The 19406-nt window shown below is 42.1% G+C and overlaps 1 protein-coding gene across 1 annotated transcript in view; it reads right to left on the bottom strand.

The window, feature by feature from the left end:
- LOC308063109 (netrin-4-like) overlaps nucleotides 1-19406 on the bottom strand; it is a 55193-nt gene that overhangs the window by 4948 nt on the left and 30839 nt on the right. The window contains exons 4-9 of the mRNA XM_080385657.1: nucleotides 13736-13862; nucleotides 13018-13206; nucleotides 5065-5278; nucleotides 4157-4293; nucleotides 3079-3147; nucleotides 2158-2328 (exon numbers count right to left, since the gene is read on the bottom strand). Of these exons, the coding sequence (XP_080241783.1) occupies nucleotides 2158-2328; nucleotides 3079-3147; nucleotides 4157-4293; nucleotides 5065-5278; nucleotides 13018-13206; nucleotides 13736-13862 (907 nt within the window). The remainder of the gene's footprint in view (nucleotides 1-2157; nucleotides 2329-3078; nucleotides 3148-4156; nucleotides 4294-5064; nucleotides 5279-13017; nucleotides 13207-13735; nucleotides 13863-19406) is intronic.

The raw sequence follows: 19406 nt of genomic DNA, 5'->3' as shown, positions 1-19406 counted from the left end.
AAGTAACTGCTAATGCTTGTATAGAAAGGAGGGTAAAGCCCCAAGAGCAAAAAAAGTATAAAGTTTCCATCACGAGTCAAGGCATACTGTGGTCTTAGGGTAAGGGTTTAGCCAAGTAATACACTGACATCTGCAGAACTGCAATGGTTGAGACCTTTCCATAGCTTTAATTTATATCAAGAGGCAATGGCATAACCTCTGTACCTCTAGCATCTACATTTGAGCTGTATGTCTTCAGCTGTATGTTTCTAAAGAGATGCAGAGTAAAGCTAGAGAGGTATAAAGGAGAAAAATGTCCTGTGATATTTTAGCTCTTCAAATATCTGTATGGGATCAGATGTATTCTCATCATATGTTTTATTCACGTCTGATTCAGAGCTCCCACAGTTTCATACAGAGCACTGATAAATAATTATGCACAACTGTGCACTGGAGTTAAAGGAAAACACCTTGTTCATTTGGACTACATTAAGCCAAAATTTTATGTGCAAATTCAACAGCTACCCCCAAAAAGAAAACTCGGGGTCCATATTACACTTCAGTGCAAGTTCAGTTACAGTCTTTCGCTTGATACAGATAATGGAAGACAAAATTTGTTTCTGAAACAGTACAGGTCATTTTGCCATAAAGGAAAAATTCATAGAGGGTTTGATTTGACAATGTTTCCTAAAACAGCTGTCTCTTGTATGTGGCTGATTTCAACTGAGAACTTATCTTAAAGGTTAGGGTTACATTTTAAGTGAAGCACAAGGAATTTCTTTCACTTAGTGAATACATTTTTAATCTATTCAGAGGGAAAAAATGGGGCAATTTTTCTATCAGGTGCTGCTTTTACAACGATAAGTCACCATTTTCTGTGGTGTATGGTTGAATAATGAAGCATGATCCTCAGCATACACTACCAGTCACCCTAATGACACCCAAAGGCTTTGTTTTCCTGGGATTTAATCCCAGGACGTAGTCCCAAAGGTTTGGAATTTACAGTGATATGATGAAAAGCTGTGAGTAATCAAAATCTGTCAGACACCTAGTATCTACTATACTTGGGCACTTAGGGACATGGTTTAGTAGAAGACTTTGCAATGTTAGGTTGGAGTTGGACTTGATGAGCTTGAAGGTCTTTTCCAACCTGAATGATTCTGTGATTCCACTTGAAAAAAACAGAGTTCGGGCTCAAATTTGCAGGATTCCAAGATTTACCCAGAGATTTTAGCTGTTGTGCAAGGAAACATATTTCTCTCTGTGGTCCGCTGTTTTATTGCAGGAAAGGCAGGAATAGGGAAAGCTGAATTGAGGAATGTATCTGCTCGGCCACTGATAACATTACTCAGCACAAGTATGGACCTTTGCAGTCTATAGTGTGGTGTTTCTGCCTGCAGCAGAGCTGGGGAGAAAGTTACTGCTTTCTACCACCCTGCTTCCCTGCTCCACTGGTTCAGGGAGATTCCCATAATTAAAAGTAAACAAACATGGATCGTTCTTATATAATGTGGTTAGGGAGCAAACGTAGAGACCTATCCTCAACTGGTTGTAAAAAGAGGGGCTTTACTTAAAAGATTATTTTTCTAATTATTAAAGATTTTTCCTGTCTTACTTGCTTTGAAATTAAATTAATTTGGGTTTATGTTCTCCACCCATGATTGGTTTCCAATATGCTGCAAGTTGTCAGCTTTAGGCTTTGATGAAACAAACCATTGAACGCACTAGAATTTATAGTAGGAGAAAGAAGAAAGACTTTTCATTATTTGAAACAATTACAAAGGCATAGAAGAAGTTAGATACCCTCCACTTTCCCAGATTTACATCATAATTTCTAGGTTTTCCAAAAAGAAGTAAAGCATGATGTGAGAATACATAAGAAAACTCTTTGGACATAAAAATATAGGGATTGGTTTTTACCCCTCTCACAAACATTCATCTAGCCACAAATACTCTGGAAGATCAGACAGAGTCACTGAAGGTAAAACATTTCCAGGAGGTTTGGGATTTTTGGTAACACTGTTCTCTGATAAAGAAATGTTTTTTACTGCAGCTGTCAATTGACTCCCTGTTTGGTGACTGATGGGAAGTGTTAAGCAGCCATGGCTAACGTTCGTAACTAATTGTCACTGCTGTGTGCAGGGGAAGGAAGAGAGCTGGTAAGCATTTTGTCCTTACCAGGATTGAGAATGGGACATGTACATCCCCTGTTGGTCCAGGATTCTGGGTAAATGCTTCTGTTGCTCCGAGCAATTTTCACTTTGCCTGATTTCAGGACCTTCTTCACTTTCACAACAACTTCTGCGTGGCTCCCTTTGTCGTGAGCCGATAGGATTCTTGCTTTTATCACTGCCAGAAAACATCCCGAGATAGGGAGAAATGATGAATTTTTACATGAACTTTGTTTTATGCTGCTAAAAGGTAGAATTCTAACACCTTGAAAAGAGACATGCAAAAACACTGCATTTGTACAGAAAGTGTATTCCAATGCTTGTCCACTTAAGTCATGGTTCTTCTAAATAAATTTAAAGAAGAAAAGCCTAGATATTTCTATCGAAGTGGTTGACTGGACCTTTCACCATGTTATTTAGCAACTACTTCTTAATGGACTGATGTCAAATGCTTGGAAATCATAGGAAAGCACGTGTACGTATGCATAGGAAGGGTGGAAAAAACAGATCAGCTAACAGCCTGATTTTAAGTACACTGATTCTAGGCTTTATATTTTGCAGTTTGACAACTTGTGTTGAGCTTTAACACTGGCCTTTCAAAAACGTTGTCCTGGGGGAAGGGACTGTCTGCTCTACAGGAAGGAAGTCAGGAAGCTTCCCATCAGACTGCAGGCATGTCACATGGCTAGAATTCCATGATTGCACAACAAACCAGAAAAATAATTTTTGTTTTGCAGCCCAACATCTGGTTGCCTGATCAGTCCTGATCAGAAGTTGGGCATGTCACTAGACAAAAAATGCAGAAGAAACCCTACCTCTTATTTCATGACTTAGGCAGTCCTGTCATTTTTCATAGCTGTCAGCTAATAACATGTATAGAAAGAACATTGTGAAATTATCATACCTTGAGGGCATGTTACCCACTTACCATAAGCATATTTCATTTGGCAGAAGTCAGTGACGCTTCCAAGCACCTTTTCTTTGCACACACACTTTTCTAGCAGGTGAACCGCCGAACACAAAGAGTTGGAGAAGAGCCAGGACATGAGAGGGAAAAGAAAAGCAAATGATACTCAGTTATAAAGTTATATGAATGTATCTCCCATAATCTGGATGGATTTTAAGAGTAAGTTTGAGAGTGATCTCAGTTATTTGCAAATCTGGTTCTTGTTAGATGACACAATAATTGTTCTGAAATCTGATCAGTACTGTCAAGTAAAATGCAGCCCTCATGGGGTCTATTGTACAGTTAATAAACTGATACTAATAAAGAGATTTGTAAGAATCAGATCCAGGTGTAAATCATGTAAGTAATAATACCCTTGTTCAATCCCATAAGCTAAGAAATGCTGATCCTTGCTGGTGTTCGGGTAACAGCCCTCTCAGGAAACTCAAGGTATGGACTGTTACCTCTGGGTCTTACAAAGATGGTGATGCTGGTAAGTGCTGACCTTCATACATGGCATAAACTGAGAACTGTTTAAGTATTAAAGGCTCCACCTCATTCTGTAAGCCTACTTACATTTTAACTTCAGCTGGATACAGTATACTTCACTTTCTCTCCTGAGCTGCTGTGCCATGAGGAGTATCTTACTCTCAAAATCACTTGCATTCCACCCCCGGGGGTGGTGCATTTCAGTTATGGCTGGCACGATATTTTTACAAATAGCATCTGAAGTTCTGAACAGCAATTGAACGTATAAGAAGGAGCTGTATAAAATCATAAGCATTATGACCGCAATTACGACAACAAAAGGAGAGTGTGTTTTCCATACAATCTTATGCATGACTTACCAATTTCCAAAACCGAAGTTGGATAGTAGAGTTGGTTTGGAAAATAACAATGTAAGTGTAATGATAACCTATATAGTTCAGGTTAGCAGATGTTGCCAGCAGATGGGGGACGGACAAGCTAGAGAAGTGTGGGGGAATTTAAGTCGGGGTGGAGAGAAGAAAGAACTGGCATTGAGGGAAGTGACTAAACGTTCCCAGGCTCTGGGCTGTACCTGGGTGCCTCAGTGCAGAAAATCCCTGCTCGTGGTCATTCCATTTCCACTCCTCTTCACTCTCGTTGCTCGGCATTTGCACAAGGTCAGGGATTCGTCCCCCGATGGGGATGTTAAAGAATGGCTCGTTTTCATAGCTGGGGGGACACATAAACCAGAAGACTTGGTTAGGACATGAGATGGGTGGGAGGCAGGTGTTTGTAGTGTGTGGCTGTATCCAGACATGAGCTTGCTCTCTTCAGGTTGGGAGTGCAAATTAAGAGCAAGACTTCATGCCGTATAGAGAGATCACAAGAGCTAGGCTTTTATTTAGGCCTTAACCAGTGCTGACAGCGTTTTTTAAAGTAACTATGTATTAGGCCTTTTTTGCTTTTGTTTGTTTTTACTGAATTAAGTAACTCAAAGTTAGTGACCACTTGACGTCACTAGGAACTGAGGACACCTGCAGGACCCATAAAACTACAGTTGCTCAGCAAATCATAGGATTTCTGTACTGACTCGTGCATGTTTGGGATGCAGATGCCTGCTCTCTAGAGACAAGAAGGAGACCTTGTAATTCATTTTACCCTGGGCACAGATGAGAGGCAAGCTCTCCAGATTCTTCCATCTATTTCCAGGGCAAACAGGTGTGTTTAAAGATGCTGTACGTACTTTCCACAGGGTTGTGGAGTTGCCTATTATTATTGCAAAAAGTCATAATTTCAAGATTGCCTTGGATAATATAATGAACTTAAAAGTGTGCCAGCCACCAAATGGAATCCAAGAAACCTTTTATGATCTACAGCCACCTTTTCAAATGATTGTGCACCCTCCAGCATCCTCCAACAACTGCCGCAGTATTTCAGTTAATCTTTGTTTCATTTCACAGAATCCCATCTCAAAGCGAACCCAAAGGAGGGCTTCTTTACCCATTGACACAGTTTCCGGTATGCTGGTCGCAGTCTCTGGCACAGTCACAAGGGCGACAGCCATTTTCTCCAAAGCCCCAGTAGCCCATGAGACATCTATCGCAGTTGGGGCCCGCCACACCCGGCTTGCAGTAGCAGAATCCTGTCTTGGGGTGGCATCGCCAGCTTCTGCTGAAAGTTGCGTTGGCTGAACCCATTGGCTGGCAGGTGCAAGCTATGGAGATACGGTAAGAGGTGACTGAGGTTATGTGCCCAGGGTTCATCTCGTTAAGTGACATTTTTGCAAGGCTGATAAACTCGTGCCCTCTTCCTTACGCTCGGTATTTTTAAGTCAGAACTGGTAAACATTGCATTGTCAGCCTACATTTGCAGTATTACTTTTGTTCCTTTTTTACTCATTAAGTACAGCAAAACAAGTACCACTGGGAAATGTGTGAAAGTTAGTTCTTCTAACTACACAAATCTTGATCATACAGGGTTTTGAAGTGGTAGCAGAAAGCCTCCACTGTGTGTTTATTTTCAAAGGGGCTTACAGGTGATTCCATTTTAAAGTGTTTTGCAAAAAAATTCACTAGCATGAACAAGGTAAAAAAATGATAGCTGTTGCCTATGTTGTCTTTACCGTGGAACACAGAGATCACAAAACTGCTGTTTCCTCTGGGGCTAGATGCAGCTTATGCAGGTGGTTCAGATGATCTGAAACATCTTTTCAATTTCTGCCTCCAAAAAGTCCACAAATTTCTTTCAATGCAAGTTGTAAAGGACAGGTCTTACCATGCAGTACTGTAAATGTGTAAGGAAGCTGATAAAATTTTTTGTACAAATACATGAGCAGATTTTTTACAAGGAAGGCAGACAGAATGAGAGAAGATCTCTAAACTCACTAAACTTATTTTACATGTAGCTGGAGATGAGTAAGCAGAAGGAAAAATCCCCAGATCTTTCTAATGCTATTGCCCATTTAACACCAGTGTAGCAACTCAAGGCAACTTGGCAGTAAAACAGACAATTACAGCTTCTGTGGGCAACTCTGCCTTCACAGACAATAAATTCATAATCCCACACCACAGCGCATTCCCAGTGTGACAGCATCAGGGAAAGAGGTGGAAAGTAGTATACAGGTAGTGGTGCAAAGCCAACACAGTTGTCTCCTCTCCGTCAGGGTGGAGGCTAGCAGACATGGTCAAGCCTTACACCAACAGCTCTGCAGAGGTAAAATGAAAGCAATAAACATACCCACTCATTTCTAGTATTCAAACAAGTTTGATGAAAATGAGAACTGAGCTGAACTCCAGGCCTTCATATATCATCTCTTTTTTGTATTAACAAAGCAGCATGCCCTGGCTTTTGGTTGTAGCAGAGACTGAAAAGGAAATGTGTCACTACTTCACCCATCTGGAAGAGGGCAGAAATAAAAATCTTGTGGCTAAGACCTGCTTTAACAGAGATTTTCAGTTAAATGCTGGACACCCAAGGTGTTTAGATAGCCTGGATTGGGAGCCAGCCTTTTGGATGCTTATCTGAACCAAACATGATCGCCAAAGCTTTTGAAGTTTGCCCATCATTGCTTCTAATGAAACTAGTTTTCTTCATGAGCTCACAGATAAGAGACCAAATGAACACTCTGATTCCACACATCATTTTCCAAGGGGAGGGGGCAAGTATGTGACTATAAAGGCTGTTAAGTGTAGCAGGGATAGATTCACTTTCATCTGCAACCTCATATTTGATGCTCAAGAAAATAAAGTATCTTTTGAAAATAGTACAAGAAAAAGGGTGAGCAATTTTGTTTAGGAGACATTTCTCTTATGATCTGCTTACTATAGTTATTTTTTCCACCATGCCCTGTGTTCTTTATGCCAGTATTTTTAATAATATTTTTACACTCTGCTGTAGAAAGATCTCAGTCCGTTGTTTTCAAGGGACACTAGCACAATAGCCTAAGGACTGAAAATAAGCGTGCTGTCATGGGCAATGTACTCAACACAATGAGCTGGTTGGCGGATGGCAGCAGGCTTGCCTGTTTGCCACAAAGCAGTCTTGACTTTGGGAGCAAACCCAGGGATTTTGCTGTCAGGTCTGGAGAGCAGGTGTAACAATGAAGTGCTCATTAGCACTGACAGTTTCAAAGGCAAGTTCTGATTTGTTGCTGCTCAACTTGAATTATTGTTGACCAGAATTTTGCAGAGCTGACTACATCACCCTAAAAGAGGAGACACTTCTGTCCGTCACTGGAAAAAATGGACGTCATAGATTTGGGGATAAGGAGGGGAAACACATGCTTCCTTTACTTGCAGACAGGTCTGAGCCACAAGAAGTAAGAGGTTGCCAACAGCTGGGTTGGCTTGAATCCAGGTTTCTGATTTCACTGTGATATCTCTGTATGTAGGATCTACCTGTGGAGTTTTCACTGTAGATTTCTTCTATTTCTGCAACTTCTGGGTCTGTCTGTCTGTCTTTATTTCCATCGTATTTCTGGTTTTCAGGCTTTGTCAGTTAAGGTCACATAACAGATGGGTAAATCATTAGCATCATTAGATTACCTATCACCAACTGATTCAGGAAGATGAGACCTTCTCCCATCCTATCCCTAAGGGGAACTGTTACAGGACAATGACAGACAGCATTGACAGAAGGTGATGAGGAGGTAGGAAAAAAGTGCCTTTTTTTTTTTTTTTTTCCTTCCATTTTGGGGCTACTGTTCAGGAAAACTAATGTTCCCAAATGACCTGGGGGGCATATTCCACGATTAGAAAATGGGACAGCTTCTGGTTGATCAGAAAGCAATACAAGTACAACACTTTCAGATGAGTTATACAAGTGGCTTGCGAATGCTTTACTCAGTCTGTGTTTGTTTAGCATTTCAGCTTGGGTGTGTACATTGTCTGGCTTCCAGACTATTACAGCCAAAATCCCAGTTGTGCATCTAAGGTAACTCCCAAAATAAGAGCCCACATGTCACATGCTGGAGGGGCAGCTGTTGATGACTGGGTTTTATCTGTTTAATAGTACCACAGATTTGCAGATAAGCCTCACAATTAAAGAAACATAAAAGCAAGTTTCCAAAACCTCACCCTTTTACATTTCCCAGCATTTGACAACACAGCATCTTTCCCTGCTGATTTTTGCTTCTTTTCTCTTGGCAAACCCTAGTTTTCTCTCCATCTGCCTCCCTGTCTAACAAAACACCAGCCGACGTGACAATGGCCTTGTTTGTCAAAGGCATCATCAATTATGTTAGGGACGGTGTGCAGACAGTTCTGGCTCAGAGATGGCTGGTTTATTTGGGCTCTCCCTTGGACAGCAGTGTAATGAAAAATTTCGTCATTGTACTTTAGAATTTGCTATCAGTCATGAAGCATCACAAAGCATCCTCTTGCCTTTTAGTCTCACTCCTACACTAAGTTTGTTTTGTCAGAAACTACTGTAAAAAGGAGAAGTCAAGGAATAATGAAAAATGAATAATTCATAGAGCAGTCTCCACTGAAGTCCTTGGTAAATCTGTCTGCGTTCAGCACAGCTGTCTTTCCCATGTAATTAGACACAGATGTAAAATATAATATTGGTTGTAGCAATATGGTCCCAACTTACAGGAAAATATAAGTCCTCCAAGTAATTTGGTGGACTTTGAGGTGTCTTGCCTTGAACTTCTGTCTAATAATACTGTATAAGATAAAGCTATGAGCAGACTGGCTATTTGATGAAAGACAGGCAAAATGAAAAATCAAACAAAGCCTTTTGAATCCGAAATATATACTTGTGCATCTTTGGAACATATGACCAAATCAAGGCAATTTTTAAAGCATGTCAGATGTGGGGATTGACTCAGTGAGTGATGTTTCTTAAATGAAGGAAATAAGATAGACAGCTGTGTGTGTGGTCAGGGCTGATTAAGACAGACTTTGAACCAAGATGTGATCAGGCCTTTGTGATATTACAATTAAAAGTTCACTCCCTCTGCTCAGAAATAAAAGGATGAGAAGCAGAGCTTTTCAGAGTGTGTGTGCATGTGTGTGTGTGTGCATGTGCATCTGGGCACATTTTAATTTTCAACCCTTGTGCTTAGAGTAAAAAAGCTTGTTTTCCTGGAGACCCTTTTAATGGGTCTACATGCCTGCATTATTTTTTAAGCTAAGCAGAGGGTGAGTACAAAAGATGGTGCCATTTCAGAAGGATCCCTTAAGCCTCCAAATAAGCCACAGGAAAGAGCCAAGGATACAGCAGCTTTTCTAACCATTGGTTAGGAAACAATTAGGCTTCCGAGTCAAAGCTCCCATACAAGTCTATATCCAAACTACTTAATCCTGTGTTGTCATCCCCAATAACAGGCAGGTGTGTGCCTTGCTCTGGGGCTCTTTTAATGCCTTCCTTTTTTTTTAAATATAGAACTACTAAGCAGTGTCAAAACAAAGCTCTGCACATGACTTGGCTCTCGTTCATCCCCAGCTGCTAGGAACAGGAGAAGCAGAGGGATCAGAGGCAGGTTACCTTTGCAGGCAAAAAGGAATAGCAGATTCACACTTACATGTCAAATTTCAACAGATTTTTTTTTTCAGGGGAATGTCTTTGCAGTCTCACATTGGAGGGTCAGCAAAGGGTGGTTTGGATAGTGCCAGGACATCCAATTGTTACACAACTTTTTTTTCCTAGCAGTGATTAAGAGAGAATGCTGTTCATTATTATGACTAATGCTTAAAGACTCTTTCTGGGCCTGGGCAGTGTCCTGTTAGCTTTCTGGGAGCCTGAGGGGGATGTCACAGCTGAACCTAGACTTTGCTCTGGATGGCAGAGCACTCTTCAAGCGTGCTTTCTCAAAGGGATTAGCACAGCATTTCATTCAGCTTTTTCATCAGATTTCCTTTCCCAGCTCAGTATCTACTGTACATAAGGGTCAAGTTTTGATCTCCCATTGAGGGTTTTTGTTTTTTTCTCTGAGTTCAAAATGGGAAGCTGAGGACCAGGTTGCTCCCACCAAAATCATCCATTCCGTTTGCTGTTTGCAGTGTATTACTGCTTTTCAGCATTTGCCCAGGTGGGTTTCTCTTTTAGTGTTAGTCTGGCACTGTTTGCATGGCTTCCTCAAAGTGAGATGATGCCTTGGAGTTGGTCCATTTAAATCCTCACAAACATGTTAATCCAGAAGTGGCAGCTCTTCAATTTATGATCACAGGTTGAGGTATGCGAGAAATGTACCTGATGGTCTGATTGTCTAATTTCTTATGTATGAGCAGTACTCAAAACAGTAACTGTTTTTTACTGAGTCACCAGAGCTGTTTTTAGGGTCACACAACCTGAACAATTTACTTAGACCACACCAGATTAAGTGTAATAGCAATGCAAGTTTTGCAACCTGAAGGATAGAGAAGTGGGCGTCCATCTTCATCCTTTCAGTTTAATACCAGCTCCAGGCATAAGGAGCTGGTGATAGTCCTGGAGGTGAATTCTTCCCTCTGTAAACTGAGTCTGTTCTAACCAAAACAACTCTGCCTGTCTGCACTGGTATTTCTGGGTTTGCTCTCACTGATAATAACCAAAGTAGTGAAACATTCCCTGAAAATTCTCTGCAGAGATACAGCATAACATGGTGTGCACACTTACACACTGCCCGCAAACCACATGGGGACATGTTTGGGGGTCAGTTCTTTCATCGTACAAAACACTACCCTAGTGAGGCATTTCGTCAAATGTCATTGTGGGACTTCTCCTCACCTTAAATAAAAAAGGCACAGATTAGCCACTCCCTCCCAGGTTTCTCTTAACTCTGTCCCTTCTATTCCCACACAGGTACAAATATCACGCACACTTCAGTCTGCTGTAGAAGCTGAGGGTCTCTAGAGTGAAACGCGCTACCCTTTTCCTTGTATCTTGATATGGCAAGCGTTCACGCACACCTTTACCTGTGTGCGAAAGTCCCTTTGACTTGAATCATGCACAGGTAGGGCCATGCTTACCGATGTGCAATAATGCTGAATCAAACTTGTTAGATCCATCTCAACCAACAGAAACTCTAGTGTAGGCTAGCGGTCCAGAATACCTCTGAAGTCAAGGAAGAGAAATAGATACCCTCTAGAAGGCAATTCAGCTCGTCTATCTCGGGCATCTACGTTAGACTGCAATAAATCATTCCCTAGAGGTCCCCCTGTTTCTCCACTGACTGTACAGGGAGCCTAGAAAAGACTCATTTTCAGGTGGCTAAAGTGGGGTGGCATCTATCTAGGTCTAAGCGTGCAAGTCAGAGTGGAAACGATTGCATTTGGGGGCCTTCTGCTAGCAGCAGCGTGCTCCCAGGTGAAAAGAACATTATTGTGCTTGACTGGCACAGTAGGAATAAAGCTCTTTCAACAAGGTAAATTTCTGAACAGTTTTTCTTTAGCTATGCAGAATATTGGCAAGGGGTACTGAGGGGCCTGTAACCAGACCAGACAAAAGAGGCAGAGGTAGGGTCAAGGTCCGATTTCATCCAGGCAGACTGTTCTAGGGTTTCCACACAGATAGGCTGTATTTTCAAACAATGTTTTTTCCTCTTCACTGCTCTCCGGTGCTCCTTGACTTTAGTGGTTATCTAATATTACACATGATATTAGGTACTACACCATCACCGTGCTGTTAAATACAAGAGTTCATACACAGATTCTTTCAGGTACTATGAGACCGAAAACTAAGCTTCTGGCACAAAAACTTATTCTCATTACAATATTTCCCTGTAGCAAATCTGCTCAGAGTAGAAGCAGGACTAGAAAGGGGCTACCATAGAACACTATGGGATACAGGGTGAGTTAGCTAAGCTCACCCCCAGCCCTGTCTGCTAATCAGTGTTCTGTGATGAACATTGTGAAATCAAAAAGAAGGAGTCATGTGGAAGCAGTCTGTGCTGGCACTAAGATCCAGTGGAAGGAATACAAATGAGCAGAAACATAGGATGTGTTGTGCACAGAAAGTTTAAGCAATATCATAGGCCATACAGTTCTAGAGGGAGAACTATCTGTAACCTGGGTGTTTACGAGAAATGTTGATGGAGAACATCAAAGGGTCAAGAAAGCTTCAAAAACACACGATGCCAGTGGGCATGAATAGAGATGACAGAGGGTGAAGTTCTCTGTGCTGGTAACTGATGTCTGAGCTATGGGGAAGTAAAACTATCCAAAGGGCGGCATGAAATGATGTATATTGTTGGAAATAGCAACCTCCCAAATAGATGCCAGATGGAATCAGATGTGTGAAGCCTGGCAGGATACTCAGGAAATGTTTATACTAAGTAAGGGAGATTTGGGCTGTGTTCCAGACTAGCTAGGTGCAAACTACCTTGATCCAGAGGTTGTACACCCTCTGCGTACAACCATTAGTGCCTCTATGCCTGAGTTACTTCCTAACACATCCTGCTGAAGTGTTAATGAGGCAATTAATTTGGACAGAGCACCCCATAATACAGCTGTAGAATCAAGAGATTAGTCTGAGTGAGCTCTGAGCTATTTGTTCCCAAGTGCATATGCATGGTCCCGTGCTTCCTACACCTCCTGCAGCCATTATGGTATATATTTACATGCACAGATGTTGCACAGTCAAATGGAATTTAACAGTAGCTTACACATAGGCACAGTCTTAAGAGATGCAGAAAAAACCCAGCTAAATAAAATGTGCCTCAAGAAGAAAGGAACCACGTTATTTTAAATGCAAGCACAAGAAGAATATACCTTTCCCCAGAATGCAATGCATTTGAAGAACTGTAGCAGTTATCACAACAACAACAAAGTGGGATGCTAGAGGGAGAAATAGACACAGAAAATCAAGGTGATGATCTTTCAACAGAAAACTGCAGTTTAGGAAAAGGATGCAAAGAAAGGACAGTAATACTCATAAGTTACTTCTATAGGAGTTATTGATTTCTTGCTTTTAATCATCTTTTAATGATTCTTCCACCATTCGTCTTTACCACACGTAACAGTAGTCACTTACGTTTGCAGACCTCTGCAGAAGACATGGGTTTCCCTCTATCTCGGTAATAGCCCGGTTTGCACCTTTGGCATCGATGTCCCTCTGTGTTATGCTTGCAGTTGTCGCAGACTCCACCACTGCGCTTTCCTGATGCCAGCCAAACACTCAGATCAAAATGGCAGCTGTCAGCGTGGTTGTGACAGCGACACTCTGGTGGGAAACAGAATACATTTCAGGCTTTTACAATAGACACGGCAACACTATTGAATGTAACACATTTCACCTGCCTGCAATCCTTGATTTTCATAAAAACTAGAAGTTGCAACACAGAGTAAGAGTCCCAGCGGAGTCTGAGAAGCTTGGGTGGCTGTGAACTGTGTGGTATTCTGACAATAAGACAAACTGATCTGATGGTACCAGTACAAAACCCTGTACAAACGTCCTGTACAAAACCCTGGCATGCCAAAATATGAGGGGACATAGCTGCATGAAGAACAGATTTCTGCCTTGTAAATTCCACTTCCCAATAGCCACAATGGGTCAGCTGCAGTAAAACAACATGCATACTGAAGTTTTCCTTCAGTGACCAGCAACTTATCCCCAGTTTCTGTAATGGCACCATTAGTGTAAATTGACAGAAGTCTTGTTAGGGGAAGACTTCTTTGTAGGGGAACTTTGCCTGCTGGCACGGTGAGTGCTCATCCTGACAGCCTGGATCAGTAAACTCCCTCCCACTTACTTCTGCATTCATTTGGCGCCCCTGTTTTTCCATCTCCTGGCTTCCAAGGCTGATCGTTGTATAGCGGTGCACATTTCTCACAGTGGTCCCCTGCTGTGTTGTGTCTACACACACACTTCTCGTGGACCTGTCAGGGGAAAGAGAATACCTTCAAATGGCTACAAGCAAGAACACAGTGGACTGCCCAACATCCTCATGAGGAGGTGAGACACCTGCACAACTCCCACAGAGCTGCCTGACACTCTAAGGAAACCCAGAGAGCCTGCCTGGAGCTTGAATGTGTATCTTTATCTCTCCACACAGTCACTAATGAACTAGCTTTTTCCTCTATCTTCCAGTTTAAATGCATGTGGCAACAATTTCTTTTTAACTCTCCAGCTGGTGATTTTACTACTACACTGATGAACAGCCTCTAGGCTGAATTGGGTAAGCTAACACAACTTATTTTAATTTACAAGTTGAGGGCAAGAGCATGCAAAGAGCCTGGGCAGGCAGTCCCCTCCACGGAGTCCCCAGTACACTCTTGGCTAGAGCTGACTCACAGGAGCGCACGGTCTAACAGAGGATGCTGGACCCTGTTGTATTTGACATTAACAGTGGTCTGGAAGAGAGAGTAAATATAGGGCAATGAAATCACCATGAATTACTAAATTATAAATCGTTAGAGAAAAAGCAAGTAACCCTGAACCTCCTAGCACAATTTAAAATGTAGCAAAAACCATTAAAGCTGGAAAAATACCAACCAGTATACCCACAGAAAAACAATCCAAACAACGCATTTTGTGGGAGGAAAGCACTGATGTTTCAGGAGACTTAGGTACAGTAGGCACCAACCTACAAACTTACATATAGAGTCACAGAATGGTTGGGGTTGGAAGGGACCTAAAAGATCACCTAGTTCCAATCCCTCTTGCCATGGGCTGCCATATGAATAAATATATATATGTGTGTATATATATATATATATATATATATGTATATATATGAAATAGGTAAGCAGAAAAAGCTCAGTAACATTTTGGGCTGTGTAACCAAGAGCACCGTAACTAAGTGGATAGGAAATTGTACCTGCAATGCTGTGTTCAGTTTTGCACATCTTGTTACCAGATAAATGAGAAATTGGAAGATGTTCAACAGACAATGAGCAAAAGCTGTCATGGCTGAAGAATAGGGCTGATCTGCAAGCACTAAGCACATAAACCCACCTAAGCTAGGAAACAACAGTTTACAAAATATTCAAGGGGAAACAAAGAAGTGTAAAAAGTCTTGGCTGAAACTGGCTGAATAGTAGAATTCTCTCTGTGACTATTTCCTTGAAAAATTATTAGAAAAAAGAATTTGCTTCCTCTGTACTTACCTGCCTTCATTGGAATACAATATTGATTTTTAATCATAGAAATATTCTAATATATGTGAGTTTTGGAATCATGTATTCATACCAGAAACCTGACCTTGGAAACTGAACTAGTCCAGCCTTCAAACAAAGTTACTATTGAAACTGGTTCTGTTCTCAAGTAATTTCAGGCACCAGGAGTATAATCACCAGTTCCACTACAGACTGTGATCTGGTGTACAAGATTCTGGAATATCAAGCCACATCCAAGAAATGCTTTACAGGAGGCTTTTTATGTTGTGGGCTTGGGGTTTGGGTTTGTTTGGTTGTTGGGTTTTGGTTTTTTGTTTGATTGTTTTTAGTTAAGAAATAGGATTCCAGTATCTGTTTGCAATGCCTCAGAGAAAGTGTTTCCTAGAGAAGTTATTGGAGGGAATTTTCAGCACAGGGAGTGGGAGAAAGGGAAAAGTACTATAGGTCGTGTTCTACACTCATCACAAGAGAAGCTGCTAGTGGTACGTATTTCACGTGCAAGGAGACACTTGTCTTAGAGCAGGAAATGCACAGGAATCAGGGACCGGAGCCCTCTGCACTGTTGAGGTCACTAAGCTCTGCAGCCACTGCCACAGCTCTGGCCCACTGCATGTCACACAAAAAGCAGAGGCTGAAATTTCATTTTGACTGGGGTGTGAATTGAATCTAATCCTTTAATCTCACTGCTAATGTGAGTTATGTTTCTCCACAGTCTTTACTGAAAGTCCGGCTCTCCCTCTGCAGCCCTCCCTTCCCCCATCTCACGTAGCAGGTAGCTTGGGATCAAGAGAGAAATGTTCAAAAGAGCAGTTGCGTGAATGTGCTCCCCTGCCCCCAAACTCATCTCCCTGCAGCAATTTGCTCCCCGCTCCCCTGGTTTCTAATCCTCCCAGACCAGATATGTCATGGAGCTAGCAAAGGGGATAGGCTGCAGCTGATGCCATCGCCCCTCTATGGCCAGCTGGCAGATTTGCTGCCGCACAGAGCGGTTGGCTGCCTCCTCACGGAAGACTGAGCACAGACTTCAGGGTATGCATTTCTGTTAGAGCTCAGCACCAGTAAACCTCAGGAGGATACAGCATGTAGCACATTATGTGATGCCTCTCCAGACCTTTGTACCAGAAAGTCATCCATGTTCAAAGCGCTAAAAAGGATGACAAATTACAGAGACAAAGGCAAAAATACTAATAAGCAACAGTGTCGGGCTTCTCCCTGTTTGGGTTTGGCTCTTCAGGCTTATAAGTTCCCCCCATGGACACAGTGACTGATTTTCAGAAGCCATAGAACAGAGAAGAGGAGCAGGAATAAGAAGAGGTAAAATGAGCCTGACCTAGAACCATAGATTTTCACGTCTCCAAACTCCAGACTGTCTGAACTTTACAACTCATTCCAAACCATATCGAACCAAAATCTTGACTCCATTCACTTCTTAGGAAAATGCTAATGTATTTCAATGCAAATTTGTACCTTGGCCTGTTGGGGTGTTAGACATATACACAAACTGTGCATTCACTGTTTTAAAAAATTACATTAAAAAAATGCCAAGATTATACAGTTGGGAAATGGCAGCATTAAACCATGCAATCTTGTCTTAACCTTGAATGGCATGATCAAATATTCATTATTCCAAAGGACCCTGTGCTTACAGTGCACAGCACAGATGGTGTGAACACTCATGAACAATTATTCAGAAAGTAAAGAGGAAAATTCAGTGAGAAAGGAAGAATCCAGTTGTTCTTTGGAGGCAAGTAGATGTGTCGGTTTCCTCACTGCCCGCTGGTTCATTGCAAACTGTAGGTTGTGGAGGCTGCCTAGGAATGGCATGTTGTGAGCAGGACGGAGGCGTAAAGGAAGCTTCCTGCCTGTGATCCCTGCTATTGAACGGCTTACCAGATATATGTGGAAGGATGACTAGCTTAGACAAAAGGGTTGAAAAGCCAAGCAGCCAGGAGAGCCACTGAGCAGCCAGGAGTAAAGAGTGGAGCATTTTTTAGAAAGTGTTAGGTCTGAAGACTAATTTTTTATATACGTTCAAGAACAAGAAAAAGAGAATTGATGGGTATTGTGGCAAAGGTAAAGGATAACGGAAGAGAAAGCAAGTCTGCCACACGTTATCTGTGGATGAGTATCTCATGGAAGATTTTTTTTTTTTCCACAGAGACTAATCTCTTAGCATGTGCAGGTGAAAGCAGCTAAGGAAGAAAGTGCAACATGAGGTGACAAAGTACAGAAAGGAGTTGGATAGGACAAGAGAGCAGAGACAAACAACTCAAGCAGAACACACACGAGAAAAGTGTGTGGTCATCGCAGAAAAACTGGTTAATGCAGGAGAAACCGAGCTGTGGAGAAGGCCTGTTACACTTAAGCATGTAATAAGGGTAGGTCGGGTGGCTGAAAGTAACAAGACAATTTGTTCTGTTAGAGAGGAAGCGATAGGAGAGACCCAAGTCCAGGAAAAAAAATACAGGAGGCCGTCAGATAAAATAAGAAATGGGATATCTGCTTAGGGAAGGGAGAATGTGAGGGTCACACTTAACACCAACACAAAGAACAGGCATGTCACTGGCTTATAGTTCACCGCTGAAATAAGTTCACAACTCTAAAGTGTGGGTCCAGAATACTAGAAGATTTGCTCTATACTAAATGCAAGACTTCAGGATACAATGGATCTCACAGGAACATGAAGTTGATCTTGCCAGAGTAGAGGAAATAGTCAGAGAAGTACAGGTTTAGGGGAACCACACTGATATTTTTGTACGCCCTAGAAAGCAGGGTGAGAGTTGCAAGGAGGTAATGATGATTAATTATCACAGAACAGCAAGGAGCAGTTGCTCTTTAAAGGTTGAGGAGCTCTAAGCTGAATGTTACCACAGCACAGGCTGTGCCCTTACAGAGGGGGCACCATCCTGAGCAGAGTGGGCAGCGCAGGGAGGTGGTACCACAGCCCATTGACACCAAGAGGATAGACCAGGGGGAATTCAGGAGCAGCAAGAGACAGGCCCAGAAACAAGCTCACAACATGGGTTCAAAGTCCATCCAGGAGGCAGAATGAGAAACCAACAACACCACATGGTGTTGGGGGTCCACCAGGAGGGAAGCTACTACAGCATAGGCTCGGGGTCCACCCAGGAAGCAGGGCCAGAGGCAGGGATACAGACAGCACATCCTATAGCTTAGACAAGGAGCAGCAGCCCAGGGCTGAGCTTTAATGGAGCTCTCAGGCCAACGGACAGAGAGCATGGGCAGGAGTCCCAGGTGGGGCTGGTCAGGGCTGTTAAAGTCCTTTTAGTGTCTTCAGGACCCTGATGACAGTACTTTGATTGCCACTGGATTAATGCCATTGGAAGCTTTAGGGTATCTAACTACTAGGAGGCATCTGAGGAGAAAAATACTTCAGCTTTCTAGATTTGGAGCTGGCAATCCAGGTGGTCAGAGCTTGAAAGCAAGGTGTGAGAAACAGAGGCTTACATGAGATTCATGCCATCAATTAGGAAACCTAGCCAGTTTTCAGCCAAAGCCTGATTAGTTTATGACATGTATTTATATGAATACATATAAATGTATTGGTACAGTGGGAGAAAGACTGAGATCCAGGAGATTTCTCTCGCACATCTCTCTTTTGCTTTATCCTCAGTATTTCATTTTATCCTCAATGTTCTATATGTGATGCTGTATCACTCAATATATACTGATCCCTAGATACAAAAGTATTTGGGCCTCTATGGGCTTTTCCACAGTGGTCATTGCTGCAATAATCGGGTACTTCAAAAACATTACGGAATTTATTTTTATGACGTCTCCCTTCATCTGCTTCTCCTGATTACTGTGATAGCTCTAGTTGTCTCCAAGGATCTTTCCCATTCATTGGAGCATCACTGAGAGTTCAGTTGCTCTGACAATTTTTTTTGAAACTGGATGGTGCCTTCCAAAGCTATTGTGGGGAATGGATCATAGAAATAGATGCACTGGCAGGCAGGCAGACTGTGTGATCATATCAACCTCCCCATTTCATAAAAGCTGTCTGAAGTACTATGTGCATAACTGTAATAGTTTATTTTCTTGCAGCTCTGCTTTCTGAGTGCATTCAGCCCAGGTTACTCATGTCACTAACGCATGCTATGAACTTTGAAAGATGAAAACTGTTGCTTTGAATACTGATACTCTGGCTGTATCAGTCTTCCAGTTTTCTAATCAGCTTTTGCAAAGGGTAGAAGTTTATAGGCTGACATACTTGCAGTGTTATTAGTCCAGGAAAGGAGAAAAATGTTATTCTATACTCTCAATCACCATCATATTAGCTTTAAT

This window comes from Falco punctatus (genome assembly GCF_963210335.1).
Source record: "Falco punctatus genome assembly, chromosome: 4".
Lineage (NCBI taxonomy): Eukaryota > Metazoa > Chordata > Aves > Falconiformes > Falconidae > Falco > Falco punctatus.
The sequence above is the reverse complement of the archived record's forward strand: the minus strand, read 5'-3'. Positions and strand labels throughout refer to the sequence as shown.